Here is a 13,489-nt window from a genome sequence, read left to right on the forward strand (position 1 = left end):
CCCTCTGAACTTCAGCATGCTGGCTAAATTCCAGCTCCCAGAAGTAATTGCCTTTTGCTAAGCTACACACCTCCTGTGAAATGTTACGCAGGGAACTTAGTGTAATTATTATCCTTCCCTTCAAATAAATGGTTGTATAGCACTGTTGATCTAATCTGCCTATCATGTTCCACAGTAGAGAGAATTTAATTTTCAAGAAACTCATATATTAGCCCATATAGCATGTAGGTACAGCTGTTTCTGCTCTAGATCCTTCCCAGAGAGAGGACCAAATGCAGTTCCTACTTAGAGGGGTTAAAAAAAAAAAAAGACCTTTTTGTTCTTCTGACCTTGTGAAAGCTCTTCTGTGTGAGGTTGGGTAGAGAAGGACATGAGAGGACCAGAGAAGTGAGTGGTAGTGGTATGTTCACATGATAAAATCCCCCACCCACAGACAGAGCAAATGAATCTGTTCCTCTGTAAAACCTCCTGGGGAAATCTTGTTCAGTAATTGAGAACTGCTCTTGGAAAAAGGAAGCACTGTTGGACACAGATAACTGCCTTTGGAACGTGGCTCTGTGAACTGGCAGGAACATGCCCTGGCTGGAGGCCTGCGTGCAGTGCCTGGAGTCCTGGTGGGCTTGGGAAATCACATCCTTCCACAGATGTGGGAAACAATACAGGTGGCTGGGATTGCCCAGGGAGTCCTAACTTGGAAGGGAAAAGGAAAGAAAGGGGGTGTGTGCATGTGCAGCTGCTATCTGGGAAGGGGATGGAGAAATACATACACCTTCTCATGGCCCAAGTGGTGAGACAGGATTTCACGTATTTTTGTAGACAACCTCAGGATGTTTCAGGTTTGATGTGGGGTTTTTGGTGCTTGTTTTAGTGTTATGTTTGTTTAAATTCCCTGAAGAGCCTAACAAAAGCGAAACGTGCTGGATAAAGTTATCTAACAAGGACTATTCCTAACCCGCCTCTCTGGAAACACAGCCTCCCTAGCAGCTGTCCTGTAGCAGGGTTGCTTTGTCTCCTGTCCTGCTGGCACACCCCGCTGCAATCCTATTAGGTAACACTGTGTTTGTCAGTGAAGTGCTGGCGGTGTTTTTCCCCCTCTCCCCACCACGAGTGGGGAAGCCGTGTTCTGACAGCACCAAGTGGTTCCTGAGCAGTGTTGAAAGCGAACCCCACGCGGCAGCGCTGCGGCGGCACCTCGCGCACTGACCTGTGTGGGCAGAGCTCCTGCTGGCCCTGCTGGGTGAATCCTGCTGGAACATCCCGAGACGCTGGCACAGGGGTGAGAGGAGCACGATGTGTGGAGCAGGCAGGAGCTGTGGAATGTGCTGGTATACCCCAGCCACGGTGTGGGGGTAACTGCTGCCAGCAACACAGGAGATCTGTTTCCTGTGTAACAGTGGGCCCTTCTTTGAGATTAGTCTGAAGCACCACTGCAGTCAGGCACTGATAACTAACCTACTACACGTGTTTTAACAACAGGCCAGGGGTTTGGTTTGTGAATGCATGAACAATCAGGCACAAATGTGCCCTAGAAGTTGTTTGATTGCTGTTACAATGAATTTTTTGCTACCTGAGCACATTGCTAGAGTGTACAGGGAAGAAAAGACTAATAGACCTCACCTTCTCCCATCCCCTTTGACAGAACCAGTAATGTTCTGCCTTTTCAGGAGTTAAATTTCAGCATGTGCTTGGCACAAGCAATGTGCTACTGTATGTGTGTCTATCAGACAGTTGTGCCCACACAGAAGTAGGGTTGATTCAGGGTGCTCTGCTCAGCCTCAGCTGGAGTCTGATGGATGCAAATTCCTCAGGAAGACCTGGACAGCCTTAGCAGATGTTTACTGTGATGACAGTTAAACTGGGGGTTACTGGGCAGCTGAACTGGAACGACACAGTTTGCTGACTTTTCCCTCAATTTGCATTTATTGCTTTTGCTCTCCACCCTATGATTTCCTCTCCCCCCTCTCTCATCCTGTACAGATGCTAAATGGAAACTGCCAACTACTACAGCTCACAGCCATTCTCTGAGTGCTTCCCCAGGACTATCCTACCTGCTCTCCCTGTCTTACTCAGTGCCTCTCACTGTCCCACTTGGGGGATAACTATCACTGCCATGAACATGTACAGAAAAGAAAGGGCAATGAAGACAGAAGTAGAATTAGTAAGATTTAAGACTGAGGTTTTTTGCATCCTTTCCAGATCTTGATAAATTTGCAGCATTCTCATTGTGACTGGCAGGAGGAAACTGCTTCAATATATTCCTTTTTCTACTGAAATTTGGTTGTTACCTCTCCCCTGCACTGAACAAGGTGAATCACGGGTTCAATTCCTCTTGCTTTGGCAAATATGGATGTTGTGATTAGACTGCCAAAAGAGAAAGATGTTGCAGATGTCAACCAGTCATTCAGAGTGCACACCCGAGTCCAGCTGGGCTGATCTGTACATGCATGTTTGGAAATGTGCATAAGGATAATCTCCTCCCTCTGTTGCATTTAGAAATAAGCTTTTTTTTCTTTTCAGCTGCATTTCATTTTGCTGTGTAAAGAAGTAGACAGATCTGGCCTTTCTTTTTTAATAATGTCTTAGGACCAGGGTACAAAAAAGGTTAATGCATTAATTTTTAAGACAAGTGATAAATGTACTGCAATAAGCACATCCTACATACACAGAATATATTTCTCTATATAATATGAACACAAGAGATATAAAATAAGTTATACTTATCTTGGTTTTTCATCACAGTAGGAGCTCAGCTTATATAAAGTGACAACAGGATTGGAACAACACACTGCTCCAAAGCAACAACAAAAACCAGAAGAGTGTGCGCGCACATGTGTGTTTAGGCAATGAAATAGGAAATTGAGGGATTTCTGCTAAAACTGGGTCTTGAAAACAAAAATTTCATAGAGCACGAAAGAAGTGGGGAAGGTCTCTTGGCTCAGGGTAGAAGTTCTGGAGGGGATCAAGTGTTACTGTGTGGTGAGGGGAGTGTATGAAGGCTGACATCTTGGCTAGGTTTGTGGAGGCACAGAGCAGAGCAAGCTCTGCCCAGTGCCCCTGTGTGTTCTGCCCTTGTGATGGATCCACCTGACAGTGTGGGGTTTGTATCTGTACAGTGAGAATGGGGCCTCGCAGCTTTCACTGTGCACGATGAGAGCAAACACGTCACTTCACAGGGATCACAGACACCATCACTGTTCAAAGAGCAAACACTACCCACTGGGTGTGAAATGTTGGGTGAGCCTGGAAGTGGTGTTCCTCCCTTCCAACCCAACTGATGTCCACCTCTAGGGCCCCCTCCCTCTGCTTCCCTTGGAGGTTGGTCCTCTTGGCCATGCCTGCAGAACAAATCTCCCCTGGGGACTGAATGGGAGGTAGCAATGATTGGGAACTCTGAGTGCCTGTCCCACAGGGAACAATGAGGAACTCCAGCTGCCCAGTTCAGAGCTCTTTCAGATTTTATTAATGTATTTTTCTTTCAGGACAGGGGAACGTTTGTAAAATTTGCATCTAATGGTGAATCAAGGTTCCTAAAGTTCTTAACTCTGGGGTTTAGTATCTAGTATTTTAGTGTGGGCTTATGTGAATTAGGAAATGCTCTTTATTTTGGCCAATAGCTTGAAGACCTTGTGGTTTCTCTTTGCTATCAAGATCTCAGTCTCCTGAAGTTTGCAAGACCCATTAGAAGGCAGAAGGTGCAGCCAAAGCTCAGGAGTGATACTGGCAGTTAGCAGATTTCTATTAGTGCCTATTCCACTCTCCAAATGCAGCCCACTTCAGGTTTTCTTCTACTCCTGCTTAACAGAGTCTCCTACTTTGCAACATCCTTTTTTTACCTTCATGTTTACAGACTACACATTAGAAAGCAGGGACAGTACACTGGAAGAGTTAATTGCATATTATCATGAAGGATTGGACTTTTTTGTTCTGCTTTAGATTTTGTTCTTCATACAGCAAAGTAGGTATAAATCCAAACGTGATCTCACATCTAAAGGTATAATTTAAGTAAACATGTTTTTCTCGATCTTTTATTTTCCCCTTCCCTTTCCCTCTCCCCTGTAACCTTCCTTTCACTCTGTTATTTTCCTTTTGGATGGAGGGAGGAGATGGGAAGGGAGCTCATTTGGCAGCTCATGACCCTCCAACTTGACTTTAATGAGATGATTCGCCAAGGCAAACTCCTCATCATCCAGCATGCCATCTTTGTCGATGTCAGCCAGTTTCCATATCTTGCCCAGCACGGTGTTGGGCAGCTTAGACCTTACCATCTCCTTCTTGGCATTGGCACCAGTTATTTTACCATCGACAGGCGAGAGTGTGTAGAAGATCTCGTCGTACATGGGCTTGTCCCTGGCCACCACCCACTCGGCGTCATCGATCCCTTCTCCGGCGCCTTCTCCGTAGCCGTGGCCGAAGGGACCGTGCAAGGTGCCCTCGAAGGCTCCTCCCTTCACCATCTGGGTTGGCCGCTGGGACTCTTCCTGGCGGACGAGCACCATGAGCTGGGCGATGTCGTTGGCCAGCATGTCTTCCACGGTCTCCAGCAGCTTGCTCTTCAGAGGCTGGAACTTGCTAAAATCCTGGGCTTGCAGCTGATCCTTAAAATGGGACAACACAGCAAGAGGTGAGCAACATGGCAATGCATGGCGGAGTAATGGTGTACAGTGGGATGCCTGCCTGCTGCTTGGCTCACAAAACCCTGCTACTGCAGAGGAGTGGGGAGCTTGGCATTCCTTCCTCTGACAGCCCTGCTTCCAGCATGGGATGGGGTCTCCCTGGCTGGCCTTGCTCTTACTTAAATCCTCTCTTAAGTCCTAGAGAAAATGACCAAATAGTTCAAGGCAAACTGGTTGTGTGGCTCTTGCTACATCCTCCAGCCAGTGCTCTACATTCCCTCCCCCTTCTGCACTCTGGGAAGGAGATGCCACCTGGCAAAAGGTCATTGTACTCATCATCATGCAGTGCATCTTTCAGATGCTATTAAGGCAGTAGTGTGTCTCTAAGAGGTGGTGAGCATGTCTTTACAGCATGCTCAGATTATGTAATTTCCCAGCTAAGCAAAAGTGCTCTGAGTAGGGCCTGCAGAGAACTCTCTTCTAGCTGCAAAATGACCTACAGCTTTATCTTCCACCCTCTACTCATTAAATCCACACTACTCGCTCCTATTGGACTGATACAGTTTTTTAAACGCATATTTTAACAAGCAGTGAACAAGATCCCCTATTGGATACGCTCCATAGATCTCATTCCCAACAACTTAGGGAAAATATATTTTCAAAAAGAAAAAAAATAGGCAAATGCTGTTTTCCATAGGTAACTAGTAGCAACCTCAACAGCTAGAACTCAGAACAGGTTTCTGCTTGGACTGAAGCCATGCAGCAATGCAGCAGTGTCCAGCATTGTCTGAATGTACAATACAAGGCTCTGATCCAAGGTCCTTTGAAGTTTTTGACTTGCATGAACACTGGGCTAGGTCTCAGGTCTGCAGAACAGAAAACCTGCTTCTCTGCTTAAAATAGAAAAGGGGCTTTAAGTTTTCACACCTTCCTTTTTTTTCGAGAAACAAAGAGTGAAATAGAAGACAAATATAGCTCTTGAGGAATGTGGCATGTGTAGCCTTTTCAGGACACAGCTTTCCTTTTAATATAAATTAACAGTATGCTTAGGCCTGAAAAATCTGCAAATGCAACCTGGAATTAAAAATAAAGGAAAAGAGTGTAAAGTGCTATTCAGGCAAAGATACGATAAATGAATGTGAAGCTGTAATACTTCACATGAGCTCTGTATGCAAGAAGTGCTCATGCCCAAATATAGCCTGCACATATTTTAAGGCATATTTCAACATTACAGCAGGCTTTTCCCACAGGTGGCAACAATCAATGTCTGCATGGCTCTGTTGTACTCCCTGCAGTTACTCTAATGTTCTTTCCTTGGGTGTTTGCCAAGATGCCACTGCTTACCTGCATTTTTCTCAGATTAGGGAAGTCTCCTGGTGAGATCTGATGCTCCCGTTCAATCCGGGCATAAATATCTCCCAAGTTGTTAACAAGCTCTTTCTTTTTATTGTCTTTCCCAAACATTGAGGGCATTTCCTTCTTTAGGGAACTGATGATATAGGCATGGACCTGAAGGGAATTAAATTATATGGCATGAAGGCAAATGTTAAATAGCACATCAGAAAATTCTTCTCAGCGGAGTTACCTGTGCCTGGGACTCAACTCCATCTTGTCCCACCCTGAAGAGCAAGCTCAGCTCCTCAGCTTGCCTGGACCTATGGATTATTATTCCAGGGCTAAATGCTGCTCAGCTGTGTGCTCTGGCTGTGCTGAGACAAGGTGAAAACAAGGTGTAGTCCTGAGCATACAGACAGTGACACTCATATGCACTTTCTGGAGGGAGTGGTGGGGTTTTTTTTTCTTCCACTGAGCATGGCCTTCAAGGGAACAGTCCCATTCCAATCTAAACATACAGGTTGAATGTTTTAGTACGAATACCAGTCCTTAACTTATGCAACATTCTGGCTTTTTTTTTTTTTTTTTTTAATGGTGAACCAAGCATTTTTTCTGGAAATGAAGACCCTTGCACTGAAAGCTTTTGAGGGATCTTTTGATATCTTTTCTCAGTTGATGTGGGGTTCTTTCCTGTATTTTTAGCGGCTTCTTTCACTTCAAATACTCAGGGATACTGCAGGCTTATTTATCATTTGGGTGAGTCTCCACCTCCTCTGCATCCATCTAAGCCAGGTATCTTTCTTGGCTAAGAAAGTGTAAAGCAAAAGACCTAGTGCTCATCAATTCCCTTGGTGTATGATTCTGATATACTAATTGGTCCTAACTCTCAAGTTGCTACCACAGAGCAACTGCTTTCCAGATCCCTTCAAGTGCTACCTCCTTTGACCTGTAGTTATCTTCCTCACTCTGGTCTGCTATGATTGACATACCAAGCAAAAGAGGTGTTTTCTTCCCATATTGGCATAGAGCTCATATGCTGGGCCTGAGTTAAATGGGATGGAAAAAGAGTAGGATCCACCAGCTCTGCAAGCTGAACTGGCCAAACCCACTTCTCCATAGGCTGCATGCTGCAGACAGCCCAAACCAAATGCTTGGGGGTTCTATGCCAACACCCACCTTGGCCAGCCGTGCTCTCTTGATGAGATCATTCAGCTTCCTCAGGGCTGCATTGCGGGGCAGGCTCTGGATATCCCTGAACAGGTCCTGCTCCTCTGCCTCAAACAACTTGCGGTTGTCGGGGATGAGCAAGGGATGGGACCAGAAGGAGCCGATGTAGACTCTGATGACCTCGGGAGTGTTGACGATCTTTCCCAGGGACCACATGAGGGCACCGTACACCCGCATCAGCTGCTGAGTCTCTATCTGGTCGGCCTTGTTGAGAACAACTCTCATCTTGTCCTCGTGGTTCTTCAGGGCCTTGATGACCTCAGAGAATTCATCAGAGATGTCCAGCTTGTGAGCATCAAAGAGGAGAATGATGCGGTCAACCCGCTCTGCGAACCACTCCAGTACAGCAGCGAAGTCATAACCTGCAAGGGGGGAGGAAGAGCAGAGATGCAGCAAACATGGGAGTAGAGAGCCTACTTGCTGTACTCTAACTGCATCTGTACCTAACTGAGGGTAAGCTTGCAAGGAAGCAGCTTTCCCAGTGGACCAGGTAGCTTGATAAGGAGACAGGCACTGTCCTTCACATGGAAATGTCTTGAGGCAGACAGTTAAGGACAGCTCTTGTCCTCTCCACATTAAGAGATCACCCAAAGAAGTCTTGAACTTGTGCTCCAGATCTTCATTCAAATGCATATCAAGGTGAAACACCTACTGCAGAAGTCTTGTATGTGGCAACAAGAGAGGTCTGGTTTGTGAATGACTGGCCATCAGCAACCCCTACGAAGGCTGTAGAAAGCTGCATAGTTGCAGAACTTGCACCCAGACTGGTTTGAGATGCGTATCTCCACTGCTTAATAAATCTCAGGTCTTGTCTAGTTGTGCAAGACTAACTCTGTCCCATCCAATTCAAATTCCAGGATGCAAATAACCTTCCTTACCAGAGCAATCATCCTGTCATACCTGCTGCATGTGCACAAAGCCAAATGATTTGTGTTCACTTAGCCAAGCGCTGGATGCTTAGCAGACAGCATTGCTGTGAACACCAGAGGCAGACACAGGCCAGGAACAGTGGGTTTAAATTTCATGTGCCTCAGGACTAAGATAATGGATTCAGTGTCAGACTGGGTCCACCTCTAAGCAGTACAGGGCATGATAAATAGAGTGTTAGAAGTCCCTAAAACAGTAGTAATGACAGCAACAAAATTACCTTTTTGCCTAGCTCTGTGGTGTTTTTAAAATCTTCTTTAAAGCCTTGGTGAGAGACTGGTTGGTTCTCTCCCCCTGCTCTGTCAGGCTCTCCTATGCTGTGCAACATTTGGGATTATCTGAGTCACCAGAGTGCTGCACTTTAAGGGAAATCAGGACAGACCAAATGCTGTTTGCATTCAAATCCTTTAATATACTATTTTAATCTTGGCTTTCATGAATAAATGCATGATAATTAGTTCAGTGCTTTTTCCTCTTGCTCCTCTTTCTTCTTTGTTTTTTTTCCTTCTGTCCCCTCTAAAACCTGGAGGGCAACCAGTGCATCCCAATCATTAGACTGGAACTACAGAAGGGAGGATAGCTGAGCTCTGATCTTGCTTTTTGACACTGGCCTTTTCTTCCATATGACTAACCAAACTGGAGCGAAATCCTGGCTCTCATGTCATGAGTAGAGCCTGTATGAACTTTCTCTTCAGCTGGATAAATTGGTATTAACTTTTTGCCACTGAGAACTTTTATATAACTTCAAAGTATTATTACTGGGCAGTGTTGTGCTTTGGCCAATTACAGTTTGCTCCTTACAGGAAAAGGGGGTGGCAGAGTGTGGGTGTGCGAGGTGCATGCTTTTGGATGTGGACACTTTGCCCTGCTCTCTTCCATGGGATCTACAGAAATCTCAAATGAAAGACAGATGTTTGTCTTACCAGTGTCCTTCTGCTCACTAGGACATGAGTGTCTTCTCTAACAAGAGCAAGCAATGCTGGGCCTTGGCTCTTTGCTCAGCTATGTTTGATGCTGAGAACTTCAGAGAATTCAGAACCAGTATTAGCTTTGACAAAGACCTGCTGAGCATTCAATATATTATATTGATAGCTGTGTATCTTGCTCAGTTCATGGGTCTGACCTCAAACACTGTCACAAGTCAGTCTTTTAGAACTGAAACAAACTTGGTCCTGCTTGCTTTCCGCTATTAGCAGCCTTTTTTAACCTTAGGTGTTAACCTCAGCTTTTTAACCTTGGGTGTTCTGGCTGCAGGGAGCTCTACTCCACTGCTCTAATTGCAAATCTGCTGCAAAGATCAGTGTGCTGACTCCTTCCTGACCTGTGCTGGGGGCAGTGCGAGCAGGACGAAGTCGATGCTGATACCTCATTTCACTTGGCCCAGGTTCAGGCTGTCAGCAGTCCCTCTGCAAGCAGATCACTGATTGTGCAAACAGGGGCCTCCCATGCCCCCTCAAACTTTGCTAGAGAGGACACACAGACTTTATGCTCACTTCTGCCAGGGCTGGAAGTCATCTGGCATGGCAGGACAGTTTATTCTTCATACGCAGAGCTACACAGCTTGCTTTTTCATCATGGAAGCAGTGAGTCAGGGTGACTTTATTTGGAGATGTTTGTGCATTTAATCTTGTCAAATCTCATGGACTGGGATGTTTTCTTGTCAAGCTGGCACATGTTTGAATTGTACCATAACTACTTTGTCCAGTGTTTCTCTTGGGAGAATCAAGAGGAAAACAGTCATGCTCTCTAGGCTACCTTGTAATGCTATAGTGATGTCCTGTCACAGAGCATGTGGATGGTTTCCCTTTGACGGTAGAGGAACAGTCACTGTTGTGCTCTCTGTTGTGTTAATAGGGGGTAGGGTGAATTGGGAAAAGTGTCTGCACCTGACACTCAGCCCACCTTTTAGTGATTCAGTAAAAGTGGGAAGTGATTATTTAAAAGAAGGGAGATACAGGAAAAAAAGTGTAATTGTGGTTTTGGTATTAACTGAGGACTTAGGAGACTGACCTTTGCCCTTTGATCTGCCTGGGTCTCAAGGTTTGTTCAAAAGTAGGTGCTTAGCTCTCATGAATTTTATTCTGTAGCAGCCTGCATCCACAGTAGCACTTAGAAGGTATCTATTTCCTGAGCCTCTCTTTACTATTAACAAAAATAAATGTTGCTCTACCCAGCAAGAAAAGGAAATTAATATCTGTTCAGACCCTTTGTGTATTCCCAGCTGCTACAGTAACATACAATGAGTCTTGAATGTCCCTGTGGACTTCATTAAATGTCTAGATCAATTAGCAGACTTTCTTTCCTGGCTCCTTTGCTTGTTCAGAGATAGTCTCCTGACAGCTGTCCTGCAGATCTCCATTAAAGAGAGAACAAAGCCCAGGAGAGTAACACTTGCTGTTCACTGCTCTGAAACATCACCACAGCCTCATTTGCATCCCATGCCAGGACAAAAGCCCAACCCAAACTCTCCCCTTGTATGTCTCACTTGCTCTGGCACTTAAGGAACCTCTCCTGTTGGTGCCCAGCTGAGCAAGAAACATGTCTTGTGTGTGCAGTGCTACTGATCACAGCTGCACTCCTCTGTATGGAGGTACTTGGCAGGAAAAACAAGGTGGAAGTGTATCTATTCTGTTCTTAAAGTGATAGAGCACTACAGAGGGAAAGGGGGGAAAATTATCCCGAGTGCTGCATAGTTCCTTAACACACAGCATGACGTGGCACAGACCTCTGTTTACAACTGTCTGCTTGGAGTCACTGAGTGTGGTGGCGTTTTTGCACACAGTGCCTAGAGGATTGCTACAGATGTGATTCATGGGGCTGACTTTTTAGTCTTGTTTTTAGTGTATAATAGATTCTTACTAAAGCATTTGGATAGCAGGATGACAGTGTAAATGCTAAGGGCAAGCTATTAATAAATGTGTTTAAAAATAAGGTCTTAGATAAGTATTTTAATGTTTCGTTTGGAGCTTTCATTTTTGGAAGGCTCTTCAATGGCATATAGAACTCGGGGCATTTTGCCTGGCTCCAGCCAGAGCTGAGGGTGTTCAACACCTGAAAACATGAGGCTGATTCTGTAAGTAAATTTAAGCATTATAGCCTCGCTTTGGTTTCTTCCCTCCTGCCCCTTTTTCATTTCACAGATGCACTGGGCCTGCCTCTTTCTTCTGGCAGGTTATTAACTGTGTGAGCTCAGACCAAGTACTGATCTGCATCTACAGTCAAATTAGGAGTTTTCATAGTGTCCCTTGCTCATTCCACTGCAAATGCATTATGTCTCCCTACGCCTCCCTGTGTTGTATGGCGTTGCTAAGGCCTCTCACAAAAGCAGGCAGTCACTATCTCTGCTTTGGCAGTGTTTCAGGGATGGGTGAAGCTGTCCACGAACACAGCACGGTTTTATTGTGAACTTACAGGGTGGTTGGGAAGCCATCTGCTTGCCAAAGCTGCATTAATGCAAAACCATTATTACAGGGATGCTCAGACAGAATTGTAAAGGGAAGAATTTTCTGTTCAGTAATTCCTGTCTGTTGTACTTGCATTCCCTGTTGAAAAAATGCTGCATATTTAAACATTCTCTAACATCACTGATGCAGCTTCTTTCACAACCTCCAGATAAGGGGAACGTGAAGAGAAAATTAATCCAAATCATACAGTACTAGGAGGACAAGATGAACATGATAACAATTTTATTCCATCAGATGTTTTTTCATGGCACAGGTTTCCTTTTGACAGCATGAAAAGGACTCAACAGACTTCACACAAAGCTGACAAGTCAGCAGGACTGTCAGTGGGTTCAGCCTGCAGAGAAAATGATCTTCTTGCAGACTCCCTGCCACCTAGACTCCATAAGACAGGCTGGCCTAATAAATACTTTGTGCACCATTGGAATATCTGGCACCATGCATTTCACCAAGATCTGGCAAGATTATGCAATTACATTCTGTCAAGTCAGATCAGGCATGATACAGTCTTTATGCTGACTGGGAAGATGGGTGATACCTGATCCAGCATAAAATCTGCCTGGCTGTAAGATTTCAAAGCCAATTTAAACCAGCAAGGAGTGGGCATGCACTGGTTCAGCACTTCTCACCATGTAGCTACACCGATTGCTGGTCTGGCTTTGTTTTGTTTGTGCTGGTTTTTTTGATTAGTAGCAAGCATAGTACTGATTTCCTGTCTTGTGGAACCATAGCCACAGGTCCTGTGGTAGTGGAGTTCAGGTGGCATCGAATGGGAACAGTGAGATCAAGAAGGGCCAAAAATCCCAAAGCTTCTGCTTTGCACCAGATACCTCACAGCTTGCTGTTACTACTGCTGTAAATTGTGCTGCTGCTTTTAGCAATTCACCTCTTTCCTGCTGAGTTTTAGTCACTTGGAGCTTCTTTGTCATCTTTCTAAAGCTGGTGTTATCCAGAGATGAAAGATTTATCAGATTGTGCCACTCTATAAGGCAGAGTTTTATGGCAGTGTCCCTGTTTGTCAAGTGGGAGACTGGCTCTGATTGTCCGAGGACAACATCACAAGATGGGACAGCTGACACAGTGAACACTGACTACCTAGAGAGGGAACAGCTCTTGGGAGATGAAAAATGAATGCTGATTCCAGGGAGCTTATGACTTAAATTTTTATAATTAAGAGGGTTTTGAGGATTAGTCTAACTGGTCACAACAATGTCCTGCCTGAAAGCCCTTCAAAGTCCAGGGAAGAAGGCTTATGTCACTGCAAAACAAGCAGGCAGCCCACACTGGAGGGGGAGAATGTGCCAGGGAGGGGCAGGTGTTACCCAAATGTGACAGATGGCTGGGTGCAAAGAAGAAGGAAGGTCACACGATGGCCAGAAGAAGAAAATGAGGGGAGGGAGGGGGAAGTGGCACACCCCTTTGAGGACACACAAAGTGAGTGGGAAGCTGGGTTGGGTGGATGTTGTGAGATTCAAGAGAGTAATGGTGTCCTAGAGAGAGAAGGGTGCTGGGTAAGAGTATGAGAGAGGAAATAGCTGGGACTGGGTGGAAGAACAGTGATTTGAGCAAATTTCTCTCAAGGTGAGGAGCTGGTGGTGCCAGCAAGGAGAGGACAGAAGGGATGGGTACTGGATACACCTCACTGCTGCTCATCCTAAAGCACCTTTGTAAACAGCTGCCATATTCCTCTCTGGAAGAGGCTGCCTTCCAAGGCAATATAATGAGATTCCTGTAATGTGTATCTGTGGGTGTGTTGGGAAGTAGACAGAAGTCCTTTGGGATGAAAAGATTTCTTTGAATGTCCCATGGCCTGATTTCTAGAGCACGCCCCAGCTTGCCAATCACTTCTGCTTGTGCCTATACTCAAAGAAATAATCTGTCCTGGAGCTGCTGATTCAGAGCACTGGGAGCTACATCCTCCTGCCA

General features: G+C 45.4%; 1 protein-coding gene across 1 annotated transcript in view; it reads right to left on the minus strand.

Moving 5' to 3' along the window:
- Positions 1–2,555: 2,555 nt before the first annotated feature.
- EHD3 (EH domain containing 3) overlaps positions 2,556–13,489 on the minus strand; it is a 30,310-nt gene continuing 19,376 nt past the window's right edge. The window contains exons 4-6 of the mRNA XM_042051643.1: positions 7,125–7,537; positions 5,958–6,122; positions 2,556–4,595 (exon numbers count right to left, since the gene is read on the minus strand). Coding sequence (XP_041907577.1) covers positions 4,068–4,595; positions 5,958–6,122; positions 7,125–7,537 — 1,106 coding nt within the window. The 3' untranslated portion in view covers positions 2,556–4,067. The remainder of the gene's footprint in view (positions 4,596–5,957; positions 6,123–7,124; positions 7,538–13,489) is intronic.

This window comes from Corvus kubaryi, unplaced genomic scaffold, assembly GCF_017639235.1.
Source record: "Corvus kubaryi isolate FWS band 111438036 unplaced genomic scaffold, C.kubaryi_AGA036_p1.0 76, whole genome shotgun sequence".
Classification (NCBI taxonomy): Eukaryota; Metazoa; Chordata; class Aves; order Passeriformes; family Corvidae; genus Corvus; species Corvus kubaryi.